Consider the following 26,380-nt stretch of genomic DNA (forward strand, 5'->3'; position numbering starts at 1 on the left):
GCAAGTCCGGCACTAATGGGGGGAGGGAGGGGGGATGGGGAGGGCAGTGGGATGTTGGGGGCAAGGGAAGAGGGGGCAGGGTGGTTAGGAAGGGAAGGGGGAGGGGAAAGAGGAGAAGGGAACATCTTTGGTAGTAGGTACTTGGAACGTGAATGGACTAAATAATCATGGGAAGCGCAGTAGTTTTTAGGGAACTGGCGAGACTGAATTGGGAGATTACATTTCTGCAAGAAACCCATCTGAGACCAAGAGAGACACACATGTTACATTGTAAGTAGTACCAAGAAGTGGTCGCACATCATGGGGGTGGCGGCGAAGAGGGTGGGGGGGATAGCAATATTAGTTCGACAAAACTGTGGGTTTGTAACTACACAGGTGTTTAAGGATAAAGAAGGGAGGTGTGTGGCCCTTAGAGGTTGGTTAGGGGGTAAGGAACTCAAGTTGATATTTATGCGCCAAATGGGAAACGGAGAATTTTTTCGAAAGTTAGAGGAGTTATTGGGCTTTGTGGGGGGACACAGTGGTGGGGGGGGGGGCTATTTTAATTTGGGCCCAGATGGCAGGATATATCACTGAAAAGATGGAGGTTATCATAGTGGGTATGGGAGAAAAGCCTTGTTGCAATTCATGAAAGGGTTAGAGGTGGTTGGTTGCTGGAGACTGATACATGGAGCTCAGCGAGATTATACCTTTTACTCCCATGCTGCGCAGTCATATTCTAGGCTGGATGGGATATGGATCCACCGCAATGTGTGGCATATGGTGGAGGGGGCGGAAATAGAAACAATTAGAGGCATATTTTCAAAGCACTTAGCCTTCCAAAGTTTCATAGAAACCTATGGAACTTTGGAAGGCTAAGTGCTTTGAAAATATGCCTCTGTGTCTCAGATCATGTGCCAACCTGGGTTAAGTTGCAGGGTCAGGGTTGGGAGGATCGTCGGGGGGGGGGGGGGGGGGGGGGGGGGGGGTTGGAGATTGAATGAGACTCTTTTTGGGAGATAAAGATATTAGAGAGGATATCAGACAGGCTATTCAGGAATTTAGGCACTTTAATGATGATGGAGAGGTGTCAGATGCAACTTTATGGGATGCTTTAAAGGTGGTGGTGTGGGGGTTTTTGATAAAATGGGGTGCCCATCGGAAACGAGAACGGGGGAAGCGTTCTTTGGAAGTGTGGATGCGGTTGCTACATCTGGAACAACTGCATAAGAGGAATCCTGATACACGAGTCTGGAAGGAGTTAAGGGAGGTGAGAGGAGAATTGATGCAGATGGAGGAGGTGGAGTTTATGCGCTGTAAATTAAAGCAACAATTTTTTGAGTTTGCAAATAAATCAAGCAAAATGTTAGCCAGATATCTGAGGGCAAGAAAGGGACGTTCCAACACCCAAAAGATTCAAAGGGGGGGGGGGGGTGGAAGTATACGGATTGGGAAATAGGGGAATGTTTCTTGAAATATTATAGACAATAGGGCTGAGGAGGGTGATAGAGAGGAGGGCTGGACGCAGTATTTGGATAAGATCCCACTGCAGCAGTTGGACGAGGAGGAGATGGCTAGGATTGGGGAGCCTATTAGATTGGGAGAAATATAGGGAGTGATCAAGAGGTTGCCAAATGGGAAAGCCCCTGGTTTGGACGGCTATTCTGGGAAATTTTATAAATATTTGTTTATTGATAGCATTTATATCCCACATTTCCCCACCAATGGGCAGGCTCAATATGGCTTACATCAGTTTAAAAAGGCTTACATCAATCTAGTAACAAACAATCAGATACATTAATGTTATATAGATGAGGTGAGCAATTTAATAGTGAGGGTGGGAAATGGGGTCCGGGAGGGGATTGATTTTCTGATGGTTTCCTTCTTCCCCAGATTATTTGGAGATACTTGTTCTCTACCATGCTTATTTTGCTAATAGAAATACTGGTGGGCTCTGAGCTGCATAGATGTCTATATTACATCACACAGTAATTCAGTCTCGCATCTGCTGGTAGGAAGACACATACCCACTTATTGGGAATGGGAGACTTAAGGAACAAAGATTTAACAGGCAAGGTCTACTACTTTCTCCTTTCACTGTTGTAACTCTTAATTGTAGTGTAAGTAAATGCAAGGCTTATTCTAGGGGAAAGTCATAAAAGTGGTCCTGTTGAAGAGGTCCTCACCACACCATGGAACTCGTGTGAAATGACAGCTAAAAAAATAAACATAAAAATCAAATACTCCCAACAATTCAAGGTTAGCATAACAATCTCCAAACCCACTTTTTTCACACAGCTGATATTAGAAACTTGTATTAAATACTGTATAAATAGAATCTGCAAATCGTCATTTAGTCAGAGGTTTTTAGCATCTTATTAAAAACTTGTTGCATAGAAAATGAGAACTTCTTCCTTGTAGGTTTCTTCCGGGATATGTATGGTCCTGCTCACTCGGAATTCTTGAAAGCAGCCAGCAATCTGAGAGAGAAGTACCGTTTTGCCCACACCAGTGAGGATGCACTATTGCAGAAATATGAATCAGATGGCGAGTAAGTGAACGCGAAGTGCTTGAGACCACTACCATTCTTATTTGAGCAGAATTTTTATTTTATGCAGTGAAGCTAGGTCTTTTTCAAAGAGGAGAGACCACGACAAACATTTTTTCAGAGAGATGGGGGAATTCCAGCACAGGGCTTTCACAGACAATGGCTTTCACTCTTATCACAGTAGGTAAGAACTTGGCATTAATTGAGCCAGCCTACAAAGTAAATAGTTTTGAGTGACTTCTGTTTGAAATTTTTGAGAATTAACCTACTGTTTTAAAATCCTGCATACTTTTTTTGTATTTTCTTTTGTGCAGAATTCCTCCTAACTCTTTTTTTTTTTTTTTTTTTTTTGGCCTCAGGCCTGAGATGCCTTGATACTACCCTAGGTTCCTGTGCCCCCCTCCTTAGCTTTGTCTGCTCCGTATACTTACAATCTGATTTCTCACCCAGTCCCCCACCTCAGCACATTTCAACCCTGAGCTTTGTTTCCCTCTTCTGGGTGGATACCTCCTCAGCTTTTTCTTCCCCCAAGTTCCCATTTTTTTTTCTCTGCTCCCCACTCCAGTTCTCTATCCCTACCTTGCAGCAAGATCTTTCTCATCCTTCACTTGCTTGAGTTCTCATTTTCCTTGCCATATGCTACTTCATTTAATCAGTGTTTGAACTCTCCAAATGTATGATGTCCCTTATGGTTCAAGGGCAGCAGATGATGATCGTGAATCCATGTTCCTCTTAACTGTGATAAGCATTGCGGTGGAGGGAGTAGAACCATGTGAGCTGCTGCTGTTTCCTGCTAGTCACAATGCAGGATTCTGCACAGGAGGGGGGCAGTAGAAGTGACCAGGTTCTGTTTCTCATAATCTTGGCTCTGAAAATAGTGTGTTTTATTCTGCTCTGCTGTTTCATTCTGCTCTGCATATAGTATGCTGTGTTTAATCTGCTCTGCCTGTTGTGATTTGATTGTTGTTTCTAACTGGTTTATTGATATCTGTAAATCTGAAAAGGAGATTTCAAAACTGCTAGCAAGTATTAGAACTTTTTTCCTTTCCTGGAGATTGTTTTAAAACCTAACATATTGCACAGGTTTGAAACTTTAAGCCCCCCCCCCCCCCCCCACCCCAAGACTGACACTTCTTAAATAAATTTCCTAACTATTCTACTTATTACAAATTAACTCCACCCAAATTACAACTGCATTTGGTTGTCTATGTATGGCTGAGGAGTAAAGTTAATCTTGCACAGTATTAACCCCATCATACCTGTTCATTCCCATTCCAACAAACAGGATGACTTTTATTCTCTGTAATAATTGTGGTGTTTCAGTTTCAAGACCAATTATCTGGAGACTTAAGGCTTGTCCTGTCTGTCATCAGCTTGCTAGTTTAAAACAGGAGCTCAGTAAGATAAAACAGGAATTAGATGCACTTAAAGCAGCTTCTAAGACTACACAAAACCATGCAGCACAGAATGAAGCCAAATTCACACTACTACCTCCAAGGATAAAACCACCTAGGAATAGATGGTTCACAGTAGGCTCAGGCAGACTTCGTTATGTGCACCAGAGGCATCCGCCCTCACAAGTGTTGCCCCTACAGAATTCTTTTGCTCCGTTACAGCATGGTGGTGATCCTGAAAATAGAACTGAGGCAGAAGAGAAAGAAATGAAGTTGGAACAAAAGGATATGAAGGTACCCAAAGACAAAAGACAACTCCAAATCACAAATGTTGAAGCACATACCAGGAAATGTACATGGAAAGCGATGGCCCAGGAAATGTACATGGAAAGCGATGGCCACAAATGCTCGCAGTCTAAGCAATAAAGTTCATGACCTTCAAGCCCTGATGTTGGAGGCAGACTTAGACATTGTTGCAATCACGGAGACGTGGCTAAATGGTTCCCATGAATGGGATGCAAACATACCAGGCTATAATCTGTTTAGGAAGGATAGAGAGAGTCGTAAACGTGGAGGAGTAGCTCTATATGTGAGAAATGATATCACGGCGACCGAAATGATAGGGACCTGGGGAAAGGAAGAAGCTATATGAATCACCTTAAAAAGAGAGGATAGAACCTCTATACACGTGGGTGTTGTCTACAGACCTCCGAAACAATTGGAGGAATTAGATAAAGACCTGATCGCAGATGTTCAAAAGTTGGGAAACAAGAGAGAGGTGCTGTTGCTGGGAGATTTTAATCTGCCGGATGTAGGTTGGAAGGTTCCGTCTGCAGAATCAGAAAGAAGTAGAGAGATCGTGGATGCTTTACAAAGCGGTTTGCTCAGACAAATGGTGACTGAACCCACGAGGGAGGGAGCGACACTGGATCTGGTGCTCACAAATGGGGATAGCGTGTCAAATATCCGAGTGGGTGCCCACCTGGGCAGCAGTGACCATCAAACGGTTTGGTTTGATATTACAGCTAAAGTGGAGAGCGGCCACTCAAAGTACTGGATTTCAAGCGTGCTGGCTTTAGTAAAATGGGGGAATACCTGAGGAAGGAGATGATGGGCTGGGAGGAAATACGAGAAGTGGAAGGACAGTGGTCCAGGCTGAAAGAAGCTATAAATAGGGCCACGAACCTTTATGTAAGGAAAGTAAATAAAAGCAAGAGAAAAAGGAAACCGATATGGTTCTCCAAGCAAGTGGCTGAGAAAATAAAGGCTAAAGAGTTAGCGTTCCAGAAATACACAAAAACTCAAGAAAAGGAACACGAGGAGGAATACAGGTTGAAACTGAAAGAAGCCAAGAGACGTCTGGCGAAAACGGAAGAACAAATGGCTACAAAATGTAAGGAGGGGTGACAAACATTTCTTCAGGTATATAAGTGAAACGAGAATGACTAAAAAGGGAATTGAGACTAAAAGATACTGCGAACCGCTATGTGGATAATGATGAAGAAAAAGCAAATTTGCTAAACAGATACTTTTGTTCTGTTTTCACAGAAGAAAATCCTGGAGAAGGACCGCGATGGACTGCAAAAAGTACAAATGAGATTGAAGTGGATAGAGCACCGTTCACGGAGAAGCTAAAGGTGGACAAAGCCATGGGACCGGATGGGATCCACCCCAGGATATTGAGGGAGCTCAGAGAGGTTCTGGTGGGTCCTCTTAAAGATTTTTTTAATATATCCTTGCAGACGGGAGAGGTTCCGAGGGATTGGAGAACGGCGGAGGTGGTCCTTCACAAGAGTGGTGAAAGGGAAGAAGCTGGAAACTACAGGCTGGTAAGCCTCACTTCGATTATTGGAAAAGTAATGGAAGCGATGCTGAAGGAAAGGATAGTGAATTTCCTGGAAGCCAATAAGTTGCAAGATCCGAGACAACATGGTTTTACCAAAGGGAAATCGTGCCAAACGAATCTCATTGAGTTCTTTGGGTGACAGGAGAATTGAATCAGGGACGAGCTATGGACGTAATCTACTTAGATTTCAGCAAAGCTTTTGACACGGTTCCCCACAGGAGGCTCTTAAATAAACTGGATGGGCTGAAGATAGGACCCGAAGTGGTGAACTGGATTAGGAACTGGTTGACAGACAGAAGCCAGAGGGTGGTGGTGAATGGAATTCGCTCGGAGGAGGGAAAGGTGAGTAGTGGTGTGCCTCAAGGATCGGTGCTGGGACCGATTCTGTTCAATATATTTGTGAGTGACATTGCCGAAGGGTTAGAAGGTAAAGTTTGCCTATTTGCGGATGATACTAAGATCTGTAACAGAGTGGACACCCGGGAGGGAGTGGAAAACATGAAAAAGGATCTGAGGAAGCTAGAAGAATGGTCTAAGGTTTGGCAATTAAAATTCAATGCGAAGAAATGCAAAGTGATGCACTTAGGGAATAGAAATCCTCGGGAGACGTATGTGTTAGGCGGGGAGAATCTGATAGGTACGGACGGGGAGAGGGATCTTGGGGTGATAGTATCTGAGGACCTGATCCACCTACCCTCCTCTCTTCCTTCCCGTTCACATTAATTGATTTGATTTGCTTACTTTATTTATTTTTTGTCTATTAGATTGTAAGCTCTTTGAGCAGGGACTGTCTTTCTTCTATGTTTGTACAGCGCTGCGTATGCCTTGTAGCGCTATAGAAATGCTAAATAGTAGTAGTAGTAGTGAAGGCGACGAAACAGTGTGACAAGGCGGTGGCCGTAGCTAGAAGGTTGTTAGGCTGTATAGAGAGAGGTGTGACCAGCAGAAGAAAGGAGGTGTTGATGCCCCTGTATAAGTCGTTGGTGAGGCCCCACCTTGAGTATTGTTCAGTTTTGGAGGCCGTACCTTGCGAAGGATGTAAAAAGAATTGAAGCGGTGCAAAGAAAAGCTACGAGAATGGTAAGGGATTTGTGTTACAAGACGTATGAGCAGAGACTTGCTGACCTGAACATGTATACTCTGGAGGAAAGGAGAAACAGGGGTGATATGATACAGACGTTCAAATATTTGTAAAGTATTAATCCGCAAACAAACCTTTTCCGGAGGTGCGAAGGTGGTAGAACGAGAGGACATGAAATTAGATTGAAGGGGGGCAGACTCAAGAAAAATGTCAGGAAGTATTTTTTCACGGAGAGAGTAGTGGATGCTTGGAATGCCCTCCCGCGGGAGGTGGTGGAAATGAAAACGGTAACAAAATTCAAACACGCATGGGATAAACATAAAGGAATCCTGTTCAGAAGGAATGGATCCTAAGGAGCTTAGCCGAGATTGGGTGCCAGAGCCGGTGGTGGGAGGTGGGGATAGTGCTGGGCAGACTTACATGGTCTGTGCCCTGAAAAGGACAGGCACAAATCAAGGTAAGGTATACGCAAAAAGTAGCACATATGAGTTTATCTTGTAGGGCAGACTGGATGGACCATGCAGGTCTTTTTCTGCCGTCATTTACTATGTATAATCGGAACCTGGTTACTTCTGCTACCACCTCCTGGGTAGAGTCCGGCATCTTGACCAGAAGGCGGCAGCAGCAGCTCCACATGGTTCTACTCCCTCCACCTCAATGCTTCACAGTTAAGAGGAACATGGCTGCACAATCATCTTCTGTTGCCTTTGAACCACTGTAAAACTATGCCATGCTAGCTAAAAATATTGGCAATCATCATTAAGTATCGAAACAATTGTAATGTTTAATACATGATCATGGTAACCTACTCTACAGTTACATACCCTCAACCCAGAAACAGAGGTAAGAGTATGGATACTTTTTACCTCCAGACATCGACTACTTATCTGTGTTGTGGGTTAATGTAAAAATGGGAAGTGTTGATCTCATTTTTGCTTTTCTGCAGAGATATCATTCTGTTCCGTCCTTCACATTTGGCTAACAAATTTGAAGATAGCACTGTCTCATATAATGATGGCAAAATGAGCAATAACAAGATTAAAAACTTCATTCAAGAGAACATGTAAGTATGGTTTCACCAGGCCATCTGTGATATATTTCATTTAATATCATAATTATGAGGAACATACAAATGTAATTCTGGTTATTTGGAGATAAAAATTTTATCCTGCATTCAGACATACAAAATAATGGATACTTATTTCTGGTTTCACCCTGTCTTCAACCAGTCCCCCCCTCCTTCTCCCCCCAATGTGTCCTATCTGGGAGTGCCCAGAACGTGGAAAGTTATCTTTAACCAGGGGTCTCTCTTGTAGTTGTGGTTGCCCTCTGTTGCTCTCTGTGGATGCATCTGTTTCCAAGTTCAACCTTCCTAAGTGTAAATGAGAATATAGCCCCACATTTTGCCTGATAAATTATTCCCTTCATAATGGAATGAATATCACAATTTTTTCCTTGCTTATGCCACAGTGTTATGAGAGACCATTTTCTAAGGTGTTATATGTTAATCTCAAAGAAAACCAAGTTTGGAAGTTGTGGGATTCTGATACTTAGACCTTTTCATGAGCATAGTGTATAAAGAAATCAAACCACTTGCCATATCCCAGAAGAGTCTAATATACTAATAGTTCATGTACAGTCAGTAGGGTACAACCGACTTGTCAGTTCCTTGGGCTTTGATGGTCATAGGTGCAAACAGTAAAAGCACTGAAAGGTAAACTGCAGTGGAATTAGTTGCAAAGGTTGAAGTTAATGCTAGTATACTTGATTCCACATGAGGCCTTGTTTCCTGTTTTGAAGGATGCATATAATGGTAAATGATCTTTTTCTATATACCTTTACTTCATTGAATATACATGTATGTAAATAGTCTACTAGAACATGCAGAGTTAACACACACCTGTTATATTTGTTCTCCGAGGACAAGCAGACTGTTTATTGTCACAATTGGGTCGTTGTCTGCGACGGCCCAGGAGACTGACAAAAATTAAAAAGCAAGCAGAGAAGTCTCTCGAACGCTCTGCGCATGAGAATGCATGCGTGAACAGCTTCCCGCCCGCAACACGAGCATGAGTCCCCCAGTTTCCTTTTATCTGCGTCTTGAGCAACACGTCTTTTTTTTTTTTTCCTTGTGCTCAGTTTTCGCCCAGAAGACTTAGGCTAGCGTTCACCGCTTTCCCTTTTTTTTATTTTTTCTTCAAATAAAAAAAAAAAAAAAAGTTACCCTTATTTTCTGTTTTTTTTTTCCACCTATTTAAGTTTCCTTCTTTTTCCGTTGCGGCTGCCTTTTAGGCTGCTCGGTCGGGTTTTCTTTTCTTTGTGCTTTATTTGGCACAATCGACTCCTTTAATTTCGCAGCCACCGTTTTTCCGTCCATGTCATCGAGGACTCCCAGCAGCTTCAAGCGTTGTACTCAGTGCAACCGGACCATCTCGAGTACCGAACCCCACGCGTGGTGTCTCCAGTACCTTAGGCCTGATCAGCTGCCTGTAAGCTGTGTCTTGATGAAGAAACGGACCCAAGTTGCTCGGGATGCTGAGTGTGAAAAACGTTTTGCTGATCGGTCCAGTCCTTCGACGTCTGCTTCGATATCAGTACCGAGGTCGTCGTCGTCAAGGGAAGCATCAACTTCGAGAGCGCAGGTAAGGCTGCTGAATGACCACATTGTGCTGGGAACAGCGAGGCATCGAGTGGCTCTCTACCTGTCTCGAGGCCTACTGCTATGCAGGCCCTCTAGGACTGACCTTCGTCGGACCCGGCCCCGAGGAGGCATGAGGATTCCATGTCCTCGGTACCGAGGAGTCTCAATGACAGGCGTCAAGCGAAGGCTAAGAAGCACTGTCATCGTTCTCCTTCCAGACATGGTACCGAGAGCTAGGGTGAGCCAAGGTATTCGGCACTCGAGAAGCGTCGGCACCGAGAGGACCGCTCACCCTCTATACAGGAGGTGCCGATGCGTCGGTCTTCAGGCAGCTTGGTACTGGCTCTCGAGCCCCCTCAGATTCTTACACCGGCCCCGCAGCCTTTTCCGATGGAGGCTCTCGACGAGCGCATCAGGGCCCTTCCAGAGCTTCTGGAGGGATTACTGCCCCAGTCTGCGTCGGTTCCAGGGGTGCTTGCGCCTCCTGCATCGACTGTATCCATGCCTCCAAATTGTCCACCGGGAGCTCAGTCCTTCAGCTCCCAGCACAAGCAGGTACTTACAGAGGATTCTTCGCCCTTCTAAAGGCCAATGCGGTCGAACCCGTTTCACCAGGGGAAGAAGGGCTGGGATTCTATTCCAGGTACTTCTTTGTGCAAAAGAAAACAGGGCGGATTCGTCCCATCCTAAGGTCCCTGAACAAATTCCTAGTCGGAGAAAAGTTCAAGATGGTTTCCCTGGGCACCCTTCTTCCCATGATTCAGGAGAACAATTGGCTGTGCTCTCTGGACTTAAAAGATGTCTATACTCGCATCTTCCCAGCTCACAGGAAGTATCTTTGATTTCGGTTGGGAACTCGGCACTTTCAGTACTATGTACTGCCCTTTGGCCTTGCGTCTGCGCCCAGGGTCTTCACAAAGTGCCTGGCAGTTGTCGCAGCATCGCTACGCAGACTGGGAGTGCATGTGTTCCCTTATCTCGGCGATTGGCTGGTGAAGAGCACCTCGGAGGCAGGCGCTCTACAGTCCATGCGGATGACTGTTCAAGTGGGGTTTGTAATCAATTATCCCAAGTCCCACCTTGTTCTGGTTCAGAAATTGGAGTTCATTAGAGCTCTGTTGGAAACACGGACGTCTCAAGCTTATCTCCCCCATGCAAGGGCAGACAATCTCTTGGCCCTAGTCCCCCTTAGCGCGAGCGTCTTAACAGATCACAGCTCGACAGATGTTGAGACTTCTAGGACACATGGCTTCCACAGTTCATGTGACTCCATGACACGCCTACATATGAGATCAGTTCAGTGGACCCTAGCTTCCCAGTGGTGCCAGGCCACAGGGGATCTAGAGGATGTGATCCATTTTTCCACCGACTTTTGCAGTTCCCTTCAGTGGTGGACCATTCGATCCGTTCTGACCTTGGGACGTCCATTCCAAATTCCTCAGCCACAAAAAGTGCTGACAGATGCATCCCTCCTGGGGTGGGGAGCTCATGTAGATGGACTTCACACTCGGGGAACTTGGTCCTTTCAGGAAAAGGATCTTCAGATCAACCTGGAATTTGGAGCAGTCTGGAACGCTCTCAAGGCTTTCAGAGACCAGCTGTCCAATCAAATTATTTTAATTCAGACAGACAATCAGGTTGCTATGTATTACACCATCAAGCAGGGGGGCACGGGATCTCACCCTCTGTGTCAGGAAGCCGTCCAGATGTAGCTTTGGGCGTGCCGTCACAGCATGTTTTTCCAGGCCACGTATCTGGCAAGCGTAAACAACTGTCTGGCCGACAGGTTGAGTAGGATCATTCAACCTCACAAGTTGTCACTGAACATGGATGTTGTCCAGAAGATCTTCCGAGAGTGGACCTTTTTGCCACTCAGTTCAATCACAGTTACTCAATTCTGTTCCAGACTTTAGGCTCACGACAGACTAGTGTCAGATGCCTTTCTCCTACATTGGGGGACAGGCCTTCTGTATGCGTATCCTCCCATACCTCTAGTAGGGAAGACTTCGCTGAAACTCAAGCAAGACCGCGGAACCATGATTCTGATTGTGCCTTTCTGGCCTTGTCAGATCTGGTGCCCTCTTCTTCTGGAGTTGTCCTTCGATGAACCGTGGAGATTGGAGTGTTTTCCGACCCTCATCTCCCAGAACGAGGGGTTGCTTCTACATCCCAACCTCCAGTCTCTGGCTCTCACGGCCTGGATGTTGAGAGCTTTGCCTCTTTAGGTCTTTCAGAGGGTGTCTCCCGAGTCTTGCTTCCAGGAAAGATTCCACGAAAAAGTGTTATTCTTTCAAATGGAGGAAGTTTGCCATCTGGTGTGACAGCAAGGCCCTTGATCCTTTTTCTTGTCCTACACGGTCCCTGCTTGAATACCTTCTACACTTATCAGAGTCTGGTCTTAAAACTAACTCCATTAGAGTTCACCTTAGTGCAATTAGTGCTTATCGTCGTGTAGAGGGTAAGCCTATCTCTGGACAGCCTTTAGTTGTTCACTTTATGAGAGGTTTGCTTTTGTCAAAGCCCCCTGTCAAACCTCCACCAGTGTCATGGGATCTCAACGTTGTTCTCACCCAGCTGATGAAACCTCCTTTTGAGCCACTGAATTCCTGCCATCTGAAGTACTTGACCTGGAAGGTCATTTTCTTGGTGGCTGTTACTTCAGCTCGTAGAGTCAGTGAGCTTCAGGCCCTGGTAGTCCACGCATCTTATATCAAGTTTTATCATAACAGAGTAGTCCTCCACACTCACCCTAAGTTCTTGCCGAAGGTGGTGTCGGAGTTCCATCTGAACCAGTCAGTTGTCTTGTCAACATTTTTCCCTGTCCTCATACCTGCCCTGGTGAAGACAAGTTGCACACCTCGTACTGTAAGAGAGCATTGGCCTTTTTACGTGGAATGGACAAAGCCCTATAGACAGTCCGCCCAGCTGTTTGTTTCTTTTAACCCCAAAGGAGGAGAGTCGCCATCAGAAAACACACCATCTCTAATTGGCTAGTGGATTGCATTTCCTTCACTTGCACCTAAGCTGGGCTAACTCTGGAGGGCCATATCACAGCTCATAATGTGTTAGAGCCATGGCAGCGTCAGTGGCTCACTTGAAGTCAGCCTCCATTGAAGAGATTTGCAAGGCTGCAACGTGGTCATCTGTCCACACATTCACATCTCACTACTGCCTTCAGCAGGATAGCCGATGAGGCAGGCGGTGCTGCAGAATCTGTTCAGGGTTTAGAATCCAACTCCACTCTCCTAGGCCCATTTCTGTTCTGTTCCAGGCTGCACTCTCACGTAGTTGTGGAGGAGTGGCCTAGTGGTTAGGGTGGTGGACTTTGGTCCTGGGGAACTGAGGAACTGAGTTTGATTCCCGGCACAGGCAGCTCCTTGTGACTCTGGGCAAGTCACTTAACCCTCCATTGCCCGCTGCATTGAGCCTGCCATGAGTGGGAAAGCGCGGGGTACAAATGTAACAAAAAAAAAAAAAAAAATTATTTTCAGGTCAGTCTGTTATGTCCTCGCCGTTGTGAAGCCCAATTGACCATTGTTTGTTGTTTTGAGTGAGCCTGGGAGCTCACTCCCAATTGTGACAATAATCAGCCTGCTTGTCCTTGGAGAAAATGAAGATACATACCTGTAGCAGGTATTCTCAGAGGCCAGCAGGCTGATTATTCTCACAAACCCCCCCTCCTCCCCTTGTTCTACTTTCTGTTTTGCTTTTTATTAAACTGGGGGACTCACGCTCATGTCAGGCGGGAAGCCGTTCGCTCACGCGCAGTGTGCTCTCCCGCGCAACGGAGCATTCGAGAGACTGCTTGCTTTTTAATGTTTGCCGGTCTCCTGGGCCGTCGCGGACGATGACCCAATTTTGAGAATAATCAGCCTGCTGTCCTCTGAGAATACCTGCTACAGGTATGTATCTTCATTTTCTAGGTCTGACCTAGAAGCTGGTATCTACTGTACACTACCTTGGGTGAATCTCTTCATAAAGGTGTATAATAAAATACTATAGTGTGAAGTGACTTAAAGTAGACTTCATAAGTTATTGGAAACTACTATTTAATAGTAAATCTTTGCATGTCAGTGTGAGAGTATATGTAAATTCAGTGTTGGTGAACATATAAAGGTGCAGTTATCTTTCCAGCATACTCTCTTCCCATCTCCTCCCCCCACCCCAACTCCCCCACCAAAGAAAAGGCTGGCTTCCTACAGTGACTTAAAGGGGATGGAATTTGATATACTGCCTTTCTGTGGTTATAGTCAAAGCGGTTTACATATTATATACAGGTACTTAATTTGTACTTGGGGCGATGGAGGGTTGTGACTTGCCCAGTCGCAAGAAGCTGCAGTGGGAATTAAATCAGTTTTGCCTGGTTCTCAGGTTGCTGCATTAACATTAGGCTACTCCTCCACTCCAGTGGCTAAAATATGTTGGTTCAGTGTCAGGGCTTGGCTCCTCCCATTACCAGGTGGGATTTTTAGACCTCTGGTGGATCAGTGCCCACTTAAAGCCTGCCCCTTCTCCTCCCCCCTCCCCCAAACAAAGGCCAGGGACCAAAGTTTAAAATCCAGGTCATGTGATAAGTCCCATCCTTTCCCCTCTCACCTTGCCTCTACTTCAAAATGATCAATCCAGTAGGAAGAGGAACAAGTTGGGATTGCTCATATCGCCTGTTGGGTTGACCACGCTTAGGGGTAAGGCAGAGCTGGGGTGTACAGTGTCTAAAGTGGGTATGGCTTGCAGCAAGGTGGGGACAGGGCTTAATAGGTAACTGGATTTTTTTTTCCAAATTTTAAGCCATAGGTTGGGGAAGTGAATGTTGTGACCCCCCCCCCCCCCCCACCCCCCAACCTCTGAAGCAAGGGTTTTTAATTCAGTTCTCAGGACATAGCCAGTCAGGTTTTTGGGATATCCAGAAAGAATATGTTTGAGAGAAACTTGCCTCATATGCAGATTCTCATGCATATTCATTATGGGTATTCTGAAAAGCTGACTGAGTAGGTGTGTCCTGAGGACTGGGTTGAGAACCACTTTCCTGGAGATGGGAGGATCTGACATGGAGCCAGCAGCTTCTCTAAAGCCATGTACACAGGGGATAACATTTTAAATTTTATTTACATGCCTTCCCAACAGTGCTATAATTCATTTACCTCAACTAAATGCTGCAGAAACTTGTTAACTTTCAACATTTAATGGGTTAGTACATTGATCTACCAGTGTTTCTCAAGTAGAGTCAGCATATAAGTTAAGCTCAATATTTTTACAGCATGTTAGAAAAATCAACATTTGCCATATCCCAGAAGAGTCAAATCAGTGGTGGTAACTTCATTCAGTTCATGTTCTCTTTCAGTTTTGGGATCTGCCCACACCTAACAGAGGATAATAAAGATTTGATCCAAGGGAAAGACATTCTTGTGGCTTACTATGATGTGGACTATGAGAAGAATCCTAAAGGCTCTAACTACTGGCGGAACAGGTGAGAGTTGTGAAGGCAGATTCTGATGTGCTCCGAGTAAAACCAATTTTTTGCTGTTAGAGTAGAAGTGTTGTGTAGTTCTGGAGTTTACCCAAGTACATTAGGAGGGACGAGCACACTCTTAAAAATTAAAAATTTGTTCTTGCTAGCCTGCATATTTAAAAAAAATTGTAAACAATTTTTATAACCTTTTTAGCAAGGCATTAGCATTTCTATGGCAGTGCCAAAAGAATTGGCGCAGATGAAGTGCTTGCTTATTTTGTCTCCAGCAGATAGTGGCAAGTGCTGGACTGATGTAGCATGATTTCTAGGCTGCCAGGCAGTGCTCTCATAGCCCTCCTTTCTGAGAGTAGAGTCCTGTTTAAGCTTCCAGGATGGCAAGTTGTCTTGCTATTTTCACGAATAAAGTATGATCCTGGCTCCCCAGGACAACCAGCTTAGGCTGTCCCTTCTGGACTCCTGGCTTCAGTCCTGCTTGTGACCTGATTGAGCAGGTATCAGTGGGCTCCCAGATCTTATTTTCTAGCAAAGAATGGGGGCTGGTTCAGGAGAGAATCTGTTTAGCTTGGTCTTAGTCTAACCAGCACTTCAAACCTCCTTCTGTCCTCTCCTCCCTTGAGGAGGCTGAGAAAAATAGCAGTAGTTGATGCTGCTTTAAAACAAACAAACAAAAAAAAAAAAGGCCTGACTGTCTTAAGTGGCAACAAGAGAGCTGTGACATTGCCAGAATGGGGGAGTCTGCAACCTGTCTGCAGGCCTATAGGGGATGTGGAAGCTGATAACTTGCAGCATTTTTGCATCACTTGGCCTGTTTGCGATGATGTCAGACCTGACTGTGGAGATCTGATTGCAGCTAGCTTACACTGTGGAGGGGAAGGACAGGCCTATGGGATGCCTGCTACTATGGCAGATTGTGTACCAATGAGAACAGTTATTATCCTCAGTGATCCACGAGTCCTGCCACCTTTTTGTTGCTTGGCTCTTCATTCCCTCTACATGTCTGTCAGCTAGTGCTCCTTGTGGAGCAGCAGCCGCCTCATCAGCAACTTGATATTCTTAGGTTATGCACTGACTTTGTACATTAAGCAGAATTATTGGGGTATAGGGAAAGTTGGATACTCTCTGGGATGGGGCATGCCCAACATGCCCTCCACAAATAGATGTACTCTCCTTATAGCTCTGAAATTGCTATAGATAAGGAACCTTCCATTTCCCTTAGGTCCTTTGGGAAGCGAAGGCCATTTCTCCCCTGATAAACATTGAAGAGTTCTCCTTCACAAACTTCCCACAGTGGAGCTGACCCTGTTCTTGTGGAGGGCATTTTATTCCACTCCAGAAAGAACCCAGAAACCGCTTACGGCCTTTCCATTCCACAGGGCTGTCAAATGTAAGGTCTTAGTGATTTGCCCTAGCCAGGAACATACATCAAGGGAGGAAACGTTGGAAAACTGTATCTTTTTATTTATTTATTGGTTGAGAACAGGGAGATCTTCAGATCCCAAATGTATGCCTTAATAGCTGCTGTGACCTGCAAAGCAGCTATCCTATTTCTAGGGGTGTATGGTCTGTAAGTCTACAGATCAAAAAGATTCAAGTCCTTTTGAAGCAGGCCTCCTTGGCTTCAACCTTGGCTGTTTAGTCCTGTTTTTGTGGAGTTTTATTGGGCACGTATTTTTCATGGCATTTCCCAGCTCCTAAATTTCAGAAGCAGCCTTTTTGAGAATATAGGGTGAGATTGTCTGCTAGAGCTGTAGCTCTTGTAGTAACACCATAAAAGCTGTTGGCATAACTGGACAGCAGATCATCCTGAAAATTCAGCGTGGCAATCTCCCCCTTTGAAGACATTCATTGTGGGTGAAAAACTTTGCTACGGGTTCCCCCCCCCCCCAATCATCTCAGCTGTAAGGTCCAACCCAACTCTGTCTAGCTCCTTTGCTTTGAAAGAAACTAGTCAGATTCCTTAAAGCTAATTTAGATAACTCACTATAGACTCATTGAACTTACATTTGTTTAAATCACTTGAAGATCTGACTTGTTGGTAAGACAAACATCCCTTATATGGTAGGCAGTCTGGCTTCTGCTACTCATAGTACATAAATGGCCTTGCTTGCCTTGATCAGTGAGCCATCAACCTCAATAGCATTAAGATGGCTGGTGGCTTTGGACATGTTGCTTTTGAATTGGTTGACCTGCTTTCTTATCTACAGCCTGCAAGTGTAGCTGAGAATCTAGGAGATGATTGGCAACCTGATAGGTGATCCAATGAAGTAAAATGAGAATACTTCCTGGCCCCACTGTCTTGTGTATACGTTCAAAGTTCAATTCTGACTCAATCCTCATCTCCCTTAGCCCTCTGGCTACATTGAACTCTAGATCAATGGTATCTGTGGCTATTTCTATGAATATCCAGCTGGTCACTTTAATAGATATTCCCCTTTATCTTATCTCAATACTTGTGTGGCTACTATTGATGATCTGGCTTTTTTTTCATGAACAAAAATTAAGTCTGCAAAATTTGGAAGTTCTGTGGCTTGGTAGGTCCCAGTGATTTCATGGAGTTCCCATGATTTCAGGAGTTTATATCTCTTCAAAGCAATCACTCTTGTGAGCATCATCCTGGGCTTCTATCTGTTTCTATCCATGTGTATTATCAGCCAGGTCTTTCCTTAGCATCCTTACCAGACCATCCAGGATCTGTGGACTGTGCCCATTGACCAGCAGATGGAGGCAGGCGAAAGCTGTACCCTGTGAATGCAACATCAGGTGTTTAGCATTTCTCCAGTAAATGGTCGAAGGTGAATCAAGCAGGTCTCGGTGAAGCTCCTGAACTGGTCAGTGGACCAGGTTTCAATTGAGTTGTGGGGAGGGTACAGATTTATCTGGTGGTGCTTTATTGAAAGGAAGAAAGTTGAAGTGGAGCCTTGGGGAATCTCCAGACTGAGATAAGAACCTAAGCCTTATCATACTGGAACAGGCCCAGTATCATGTTTCTGCCAGTGGCCAATCCTGGTCTCAATATACCAAAAGAGTATACCTGACAATATACCAAAAGAGTAAAACAGATTTTTATGCTGCTTATCCTAGAGAATAGTGGATTTCCCCAAGTTCATCTTAATGGCTTTTCTATTAGGAAATTATCCAAACCTTTTTTAAACCCTGCTAAGCTACCTGCTTTTACCACATTCTCTGGCAAATGAATTCCAGGGTTTAATTACACATTCAGTGGGGAGATTTTCTCTGTTCTAAATTTACTGCTTAGGAGCTTCATTGCATGCACCCTAGTCCTTCTATTTTTGGAAAGAGTAAACCAGTGATGTCTTACCATTCCCACTCCATTCGGTATTTTATAGACATATCTCCTCTCAGCTGTCTCTTCTCCAAGCTAAAGAGTCCTAGGCTCTTTAACCTTTCATCATAGGGAAGTCATTCCATCCCCTTTCATTTTCATCGCCCTTCTCTGTATCTTTTCGAATTCTGCTATATCTTTTTCGAGATATGACCAAAATTGCATGCAGTATTGAGGTGCAGTTGCATTATGGAGTGAGCAGTACAACGGCAGCATTATCTGTGGTGTTCTCCATTCCTTTCCTAATACATAGTAACATAGTAAATGATGGCAGATAAAGACCTGTATGGTCCATCCAGTCTGCCCAACAAGATACACATTTTACATGGTATGTGTACTTTATATGTTTACCTGAGTTTGATTTGTCCTTGCCATTCTCAGGGCATAGACAGTAGAAATCTGCCCAGCAGTACTGTTGTACTAAAAGTTCTGAAGCTAACGTTGAAGCCCCTTAAAATTTAACTCTAGCCCATCCATATCTATTCAGTCCCAATCAGGGCATAGACCGTAGAAGTCTGCCCAGTTTAATAGTTCTTAACATTCTTTTTTTAAATTGAATTTCAAAATAGCACAATACAGTACTTACAGGAAATTATTTAGGCCACATCTTGGTAAACAGACAAAATATAGGAAATTATACAAAGGAAATAGGTTCCTAACATTGTTTGCTTTCTTAGCTGCTGTTGCTGCACACCGAGCAGAGGGTTTCAATGTGTCAACAATGACACATTGATTCTTTTCTTAGTTGGTGACTCCTAATGTGGAATCTTGCATCATGTAGCTATAGTTTGGGTTCCTCTACATGCATCACTTTGCACTCGTTCACATTAAATGTCATATGCCATTTGGATGCCCAATCTTATAAGGTCCTCTTGCAATGTTTCACAGTTGTCTTGTGATTTAACAACTTTTAACTTTTGTCATCACCAAATTTAATTACCTCACTAGTTATTCCAATCTCTAGATAATTTATAAATGTTAAAAAGCAGCGGTCCCAGCACAGACCCCTAGGGAACCCTACTACCTACCCTTCTCCATTGAGAATACTGTCCATTTAGCCCTACTGTTTTCCATCTTTTAACCAGTTCTTAATCCACAGTAGGACATTACCTCCTATCCCATACATTTCTACAGGGGTATTTCATGAGGTACTTGGTGTATTTGAATTTTCAAAAGGCATTTGACAATCAGCTCACCTTTATATACTTACTAGTAAAAAAGGCCCGTTTCTGACACAAATGAAACGGGCGCTAGCAAGGTTTTCCTCGGAGTGTGTGTGTTTGGGAGAGTGTATGTGAGAGTGAGTGTTTGAGAGTCAGAGTGAAAGTGTGAGTCCAATCCATGCTCCTCTGTCACCTGGCCCCTCCATTCATCCCTATCCAGCAATTCCGCTGTCTCCCTGAGGCCTGCCCTGCAATCCATATGCATCCATGGCCATCTGTCCCTTCCATTCATCCCTATCCAGCAATTCCCCTCTCCATGAGTCCTGCCCTTCCAATCCATGCTCCTTTGTCACCTGGCCCCTCCATTTTTCCCTATCCAGCATTTCCCCTCTCTGCCTGAGGCCTGCCCTGCAATCCATATCCATCCATGGCCATCTGTCCCCTCCATTCATCCCTATCCAGCAATTCCCCTCTCCCTGAGTCCTGCCCTTCCAATCCATGCTCCTCTTTCACCTGGCCCCTCCATTCATCCCTATCCAGCAATTCCCCTCTCTGCCTGAGCCCTGCCCTGCAATCCATATGCATCCATGCCCATCTGTGCCCTCCATTCATCCCTATCCAGCAATTCCCCTCTCCCTGAGTCCTGCCCTTCCAATCCATGCCCATCCATGCTCATCTGTCACCTGGCCCCTCCATTTTTCCCTATCCAGCATTTCCCCTCTCTGCCTGAGGCCTCCCCTGCAATCCATATCCATCCATGGCCATCTGTCCCCTCCATTCATCCCTATCAGCAATTCCCGTCTCCCTGAGTCCTGCCCTTCCAATCCATGCCCATCCATGCCCATCTGTCCCCTCTATTCATCCCTATCCAGCAATTTCCCTCTCTCCCTGAGTCCTGCCCTCCCAATCCATGCTCCTCTGTCCCCTGCCCCCTCCATTCATCCCTTTCCAGCAATTGCCCTCTCTCCCTGAGTCCTGCCCTCCCAATCCATGCTCCTCTGTCCCCTGCCGCCTCCATTCATCCTTTTCCAGCAAGTCCCCTGTCTCCCTTCCATGACCCCCCCTTGCATCCATGCTCCTCTCTCTCCCATGTCCCAGCCTGGGCCGCCCTCTTCTCCCCCCCCCCCCCCCCCCCCCCCCCCCTTCGCATCCATGGTGTCGTTTCTCCCCTGCCCTCCCGCTCCCATTGTTTTTCTTTTGTGGCCACCCTCTTCGCTCCCCCCAACATGGTTTTTATTTTTTTTTCTTGTTTTTAAATGTACCTCCGTGGTTCCGGCAGCGAAGCGTCAGGGAAGGAGGCGGTGCTCCCGACGTCTAGGTTTCCCTTCGCTGTGTTCCGCCTTCTTTTGACGTCATCCTTGACGTCAGAAGAAGGCGGAACACAGCGAAGGGAAGGCTAGACGTTGAGAGCGCCGCCTCCTTCCCTGACGCTTCGCTGCCGAGCGTTGCGATTGGATGAGTGTCATTGCTCCGCCCTCGACGTCATCACGTTTGACGCGTGGGCGGGGCAGACACAATGCGATCTCACCCCCTTCACTTTTGGCTAACAGAGGCTTCATTCGAACGTTGGAGGTGCGTTTTATATAGAGAGATTTGTTCACCCCTTTAAAAAAATGTAGCAGATTCGTGAGACAAGATTTCCTTTTGACTAAATTCATGTTGGCTTTGTGTCATCAATCCATACCTATGTATATGTTCAGTAATTTTGTTCTTTATAATAGTCTGCTATTTTTGTCTGGCATCAGCGATAAATTGCATATTACTAACAGTAGCTCTGTAAGTTAATTATTCAGTTTTATCAGTACTCTGGGAATGTGTACCGTCTGGTCTGGTCCAGGGGATTTGCTACTATTTAATCATCAATTGCACCATTATATCTTCCAGGTATGTAGACTTGTTTCAGTTATTCCAATTTACCATTGAATACCATTTTTGGTAGCAGTATCACCCTCGCATATTCTTTAGTGAAGACTGAAACACTGAATTCATTTATTCTCTCCACTATGGCCTCTTCCCCGAGTGCTCCTTTTACCCCCAGTCATCTAGCAGTCTCACTGATTCCTTTGCCAGATTCTTGCTGCTTATATACCTAAAGTTCTTATTGTGTATGTATTGCCTTCAACGCAATCTCCTTTTTATAGTCTCTTTGCCTTCCTTATCAGCACTTTGCTTTTGACTTTCCATGCTTTATGCTGTTTCCTATCATCTTCAGTCTGTTCCTTCTCCCGTTATCTGAAGAATGTTTTTAGCTCTAATAGCTTCCTTTATCTCTCTTTTTAACCGCGTTTAAGATCTGCACGATTGTCCATAAAATCATCTATGGAGATGCCCCGACCTACATGACAGATCTCGTGGACCTGCCACCAAGAAATGCTAAACTATCTTCCCGCACCTTTCTGAACCTACACTTCCCCAGCTGCAAAGGATTAAAATACAAACTAACACACGCGACCAGGTTTTCTTACATGAGTACGCAGATGTGGAATGCACTACCAACTCACTTAAAAACGATAAATGAAATAAATAGCTTCCGCAAAGCCCTGAAAACTTCTCTTTAACAAGGCCTACCACAAGAACCCATAACTAACTACAACACAACACCTAAACAGACTGTCTTACTCTATAACTCCTTGACCAGATCCTCTTGCTCTCTCTAATTTCTTTTAACACCAATTGTATTATTGACCCTGTTATGGCGATGCCATAACAGATCTTTGTAAGCCACATTGACCCTGCAAATAGGTGGGAAAATGTGGGATACAAGTGCAATAAATAAAATAATTGTCATTTGGCCCGTCTTCCTCCTTTTTTTAAATAGATGGAATATATGTGGTCTGGGCTTCCAGGTGACCTTTGTAGTTGCTCCTTTAAGTTTTTTTTTTTTTTTTTTGTTTTTTTTTAACATCGGTCTCATTTTATCAGTGTTTCCTTTTTGAAAATTAAATGTTAACATACTGGACTTCCTGTGTGTACTTATCAAGTCTGATCATGTAATGATCACCGTTATCAAGTGGCCCCAGCACAGTTCTCCCCCCTCCCTTTCTCGAAGGCTGCTGGAGTGTTTAATCTTAGCCTCCTGCAGAAGACACATGGAATGCACAAGATAAAGTGCAGATTGGATTTCCTGTGTGTACTTATCAAATCTGATCATTTTATGATCACTGTTATGTTATCAAGTGGGCCCAGTACAGTTAACTCCACCTCCCTTTTCTCAACTTGAAGGCTCCTGGAGTTTTCAATCTTAGCTGCCTGCAGAAGACACATGGAATGCACAAGATAGACTGCAGAGTGCATGTCACCTCTTTATTTCTCTTTTTCTATCTTGCTGGATTATGGGAGTCCATTAAGCAAGCTGTGGCAGCCTGCTAGTGCAGCTCCTGTTTTCAGCCAGCACGTTCTCTGCTAGAAAGGCCACAGCACCGCACATTGTGTTAAACATTGCTCCTGGTGCACAGCTGGATATTCTTGGTCAAGGGATTGTTCTTTGTGTTGTGCTGCTTCCCTTGAGCCCACCAGGCCTCGGATAGCCTGACCAATAAGAGGAGTGACTGCAGTCAGTGCTTCAGGGGGTGGTTCCCCCCTCCCCCCAGCCATCTTTCCAGTGGGGATAGTGTGAGGGGAGCCACTATTTTTTACCACAAGTCCCCTTGGGAGCAGGAGCCAGAACGTTTTGGTTCTGCTTTAGCATTTCCCTCCTTGCCCAGTACTTGTGAGGCCTTGTTTTTTCAGTTGCTCATAATTTTTTTTTACCAGTTTGTCCTACACAGCCTTTTTATTCATATCAGGCAGGTAGTTTATCCAGACAGGAGCTCTCAAGTCTTACCATCCTTCACAGTATTTGACCTATCATGGGCCAGGGCAGGGAGATATCTGTTCCTGACAGTTCTGATGGCACTGGACTGACTGAGATGTCTGTGGCACATAGTCTTGATTTGGCTGCTTGTAGGCAGCCCTCTCCTCCCCAGGGTTCAAGGTGTTCTCCATCAAGGACTAGTCATGCAAGATCTGGATTCGTTTTGGCTTGGCCCTTGAGAGGTATACTGACTGAATCCAGATTGCACCTTCGCTTAATCCTGATGATGTCACCAGAAATGTCCTCTTCCTCCATCTGCTGGTTGAGAGAGAGAACCCACTGGTTTGGACTGGAAAGGAAATTAACAGGTAAGGTTAAATTTCACCATCCCAGACCCTTTTGTTGGGAAGTGTTTTGATACGGGAATATTGGCTGACTGAGGGCTGCATTGGATCCTATATAGGGTGGTGTCCTCAAACCAGTTCCCCATCTTATCTGCTAGTGGAAGAGCTTAAACTCATAGATAGACCTGGAAGGACTCTAAATTAGCAGGTAAGGTCTAATTTCTCCCTTTTTCTGTGTAAATTTTGAAGAAAAGGAGAACTTTTTGGTGGTAAAGTGCCTAAATTAGGGAATGAAATTTTGAACACTTTCAGCAGAAGGCCAAGGCTGCAGGGGTCCTGCAGTTAAGTACAACACGCGCTTAAGCAGCTTTTAGAAAGACATGGACCTCTGTCATTTATGCACATTAATGAGCTCAGACATTGAGCCACATTGAACAAGACTACCTGATTGGAAAATGTGGGGTACAAATGCAGAAATAAAAATTAAAGATGGGCACGTGCTCAACCATCTATATTCAAATGGAGAAGACAGCAAATATAGCTGAGATGTTTTTTTGTTTTTTTTTTTAAGCATTTACTAACTTCTGGAAATTGAGCTTTTCTCGCAACCTGCTGTTTCATATCTTTTTAGATCTGTTTTATCTTCTGCAGGCTGATGAAGGTGGCAAAAAGTTTTCTGGATGCTGGAAAGAAACTCGATTTTGCTGTTGCTAGCCGAAAAACCTTTGGTCATGAACTTTCTGATTTTGGTTTGGATGGAAGCACTGGTGATGTTCCTGTTGTTGCAATTCGGACTGCTAAAGGAGAAAAGTTTGTCATGCAGGAGGAATTCTCGTGAGTTTTGAACCTTTTCTCTACTTTGCTTCTAACACGAATGTTCAGAAATGGCATTTCTACCACCTTTTGTAGCTGGAAACAAGGGACCTGCATCAGTACTTTGCATATTGTTGTTCAATATGGCCCGGTTATAATGGTTAATCGTACGAATGTTCAGAAATGGCATTTCTACCACCTGTTGTAGCTGGAAACAAGGGACCTGCATCAGTACTTTGCATATTGTTGTTCAATATGGCCCGGTTATAATGGTTAATCACACAACACTATATAACAGATTGCCACTGCCTCACCTATTACTTGCCCAAAGCAGCTACAGCAGGAGTTGATGGCATTGGCCTTCTGTACAGGTTTCCAGTTTTAACAAAAAGTCTGTGCAGAAAGGGGGCAAGATCTGTGAATCTCTGCAGGCATTCACTGATCCCACACTGGCAGTCACTGGCATTGTCAGAGGGAGTTCTAGAGGTCCATGGGGAGGGAGTATGACTGTTTTGTATAGTCAACCCACAACTAGATTTATTCAAAGGTGGTTTTAGTGGAGGTGGAGACAGCATTTCTGTGGAAAGTTAGGGGTCATGAGGCAGAAAGGGAATAGACTCGGGAGTAACCCCCTGTATTTATCAGAAATAGTGATGAATGCATGCAACAGCCTTCCAGTGGATATGACAGGTACAAACTATCAGTTTGAGTGGGAAATTGAAGGAGAAAAGGATAAACTCAGGCCAAGCTTTCCTGTATGGCACTAGCCAAAGAAAGTGAGCAAGATTAGGTGGACCTTGCACTCTTATTTTGCCAGACTGGCTTTTGGTTTTTGTGCCCTTTTAAAAATGTCATTCCATTACGTTCATTCCCACTATTCCAGGACGAGTGGGTAGTTATGTCCATCGACCAGCAGGTGGAGATAGAAAATACAGAACTGAGCACCGCTACATATCTCCCTGCTAGCAGCTCAGCTCCTCAGTATCTTCTGTCTCCAGCAGGCAGATGGACAGACTTCCTCTTGTCTCTGGTTCTGAGGCCTTGCTCCTGGTCCAGTTGGTCAACTGGTTCCCAGTTGAGCAGAGTGAGCAGTTGAGCAGACATACCTGGTGGTTATGGTTCCCTGTCATGCCTTCCCCCTGGAGTGTTCGGCACCTTTTCCCTGTTTTCCCTCTGTGTGTGAGCTTGCTCAGCAACCAGTCTGCTCAGAAGATGAGGAGTTGCAGGCAACACAGTGAGTCTGGCAGGCCAGTGCTGCTGCCGTGCCATGTTCTGAAAGGGGGGGAGGGTGACTGTGTCCCTGGGTAGCGTGGACCCAGGGTGGTGGGCCCTTTCTGCTGTGCTTCAGGCCTTCGGACATCGATGGGAGCACTGTGTCGGTGCTCCAAAAATAAATAAATAAAACCATGGAGGGAGTGGAGGAGCAGTTTAATGATTAGATCAGTGGAGTGGGCATTCGTAGTGCACTGGTCCCCTTGACATGCCAAGACACCAACTGGGCACTCTAGGGGGCACTGCAGTGGACTTCATAAATTGCTCCTTACCTTGGGTGCTGAGCCCCCCAAAACCCACTCCCCACAACTGTACACCACTATCATAGCCCTAAGGGGGTGAAATGGGACACCTACGTGTGGGTACAGTGGGTTTGTGGTGGGTTTTGAAGGGCTCACGTTTACCACCACAAGTGTAACAGGTAGGGGGGGGGGGGGTGGGCCTGGGTCTGCCTGCCTGAAGTGTACTGCACCCACTAAAACTGCTCCACGGATTTGCATACTGTTGTCAGGCAGCTGGGTATGACATTTGAGGCTGGCATAGAGGCTGGCAAAAAATATTTTTAAAGTGTTTTGTGGGAGGGGGTTAGTGACCACTGTGGGAGTAAGGGGAGGTCATCTGGTCAGTTCGGGCACCTTTTTGAGGCTTGGTCACAAGAAAAAATGGACCAAGTAAAGTCGGCCAAGTGCTCGT

At 45.1% G+C, this 26,380-nt stretch overlaps 1 protein-coding gene across 1 annotated transcript in view; it reads left to right on the plus strand.

The window, feature by feature from the left end:
* Positions 1–26,380, plus strand: part of PDIA3 (protein disulfide isomerase family A member 3) — a 105,672-nt gene that overhangs the window by 46,624 nt on the left and 32,668 nt on the right. Inside the window, exons 5-8 of the mRNA XM_030189641.1 lie at positions 2,401–2,530; positions 7,795–7,911; positions 14,831–14,956; positions 24,254–24,436. Of these exons, the coding sequence (XP_030045501.1) occupies positions 2,401–2,530; positions 7,795–7,911; positions 14,831–14,956; positions 24,254–24,436 (556 nt within the window). The remainder of the gene's footprint in view (positions 1–2,400; positions 2,531–7,794; positions 7,912–14,830; positions 14,957–24,253; positions 24,437–26,380) is intronic.

This window comes from Microcaecilia unicolor, chromosome 1 (genome assembly GCF_901765095.1).
Source record: "Microcaecilia unicolor chromosome 1, aMicUni1.1, whole genome shotgun sequence".
Taxonomy (NCBI): Eukaryota; Metazoa; Chordata; class Amphibia; order Gymnophiona; family Siphonopidae; genus Microcaecilia; species Microcaecilia unicolor.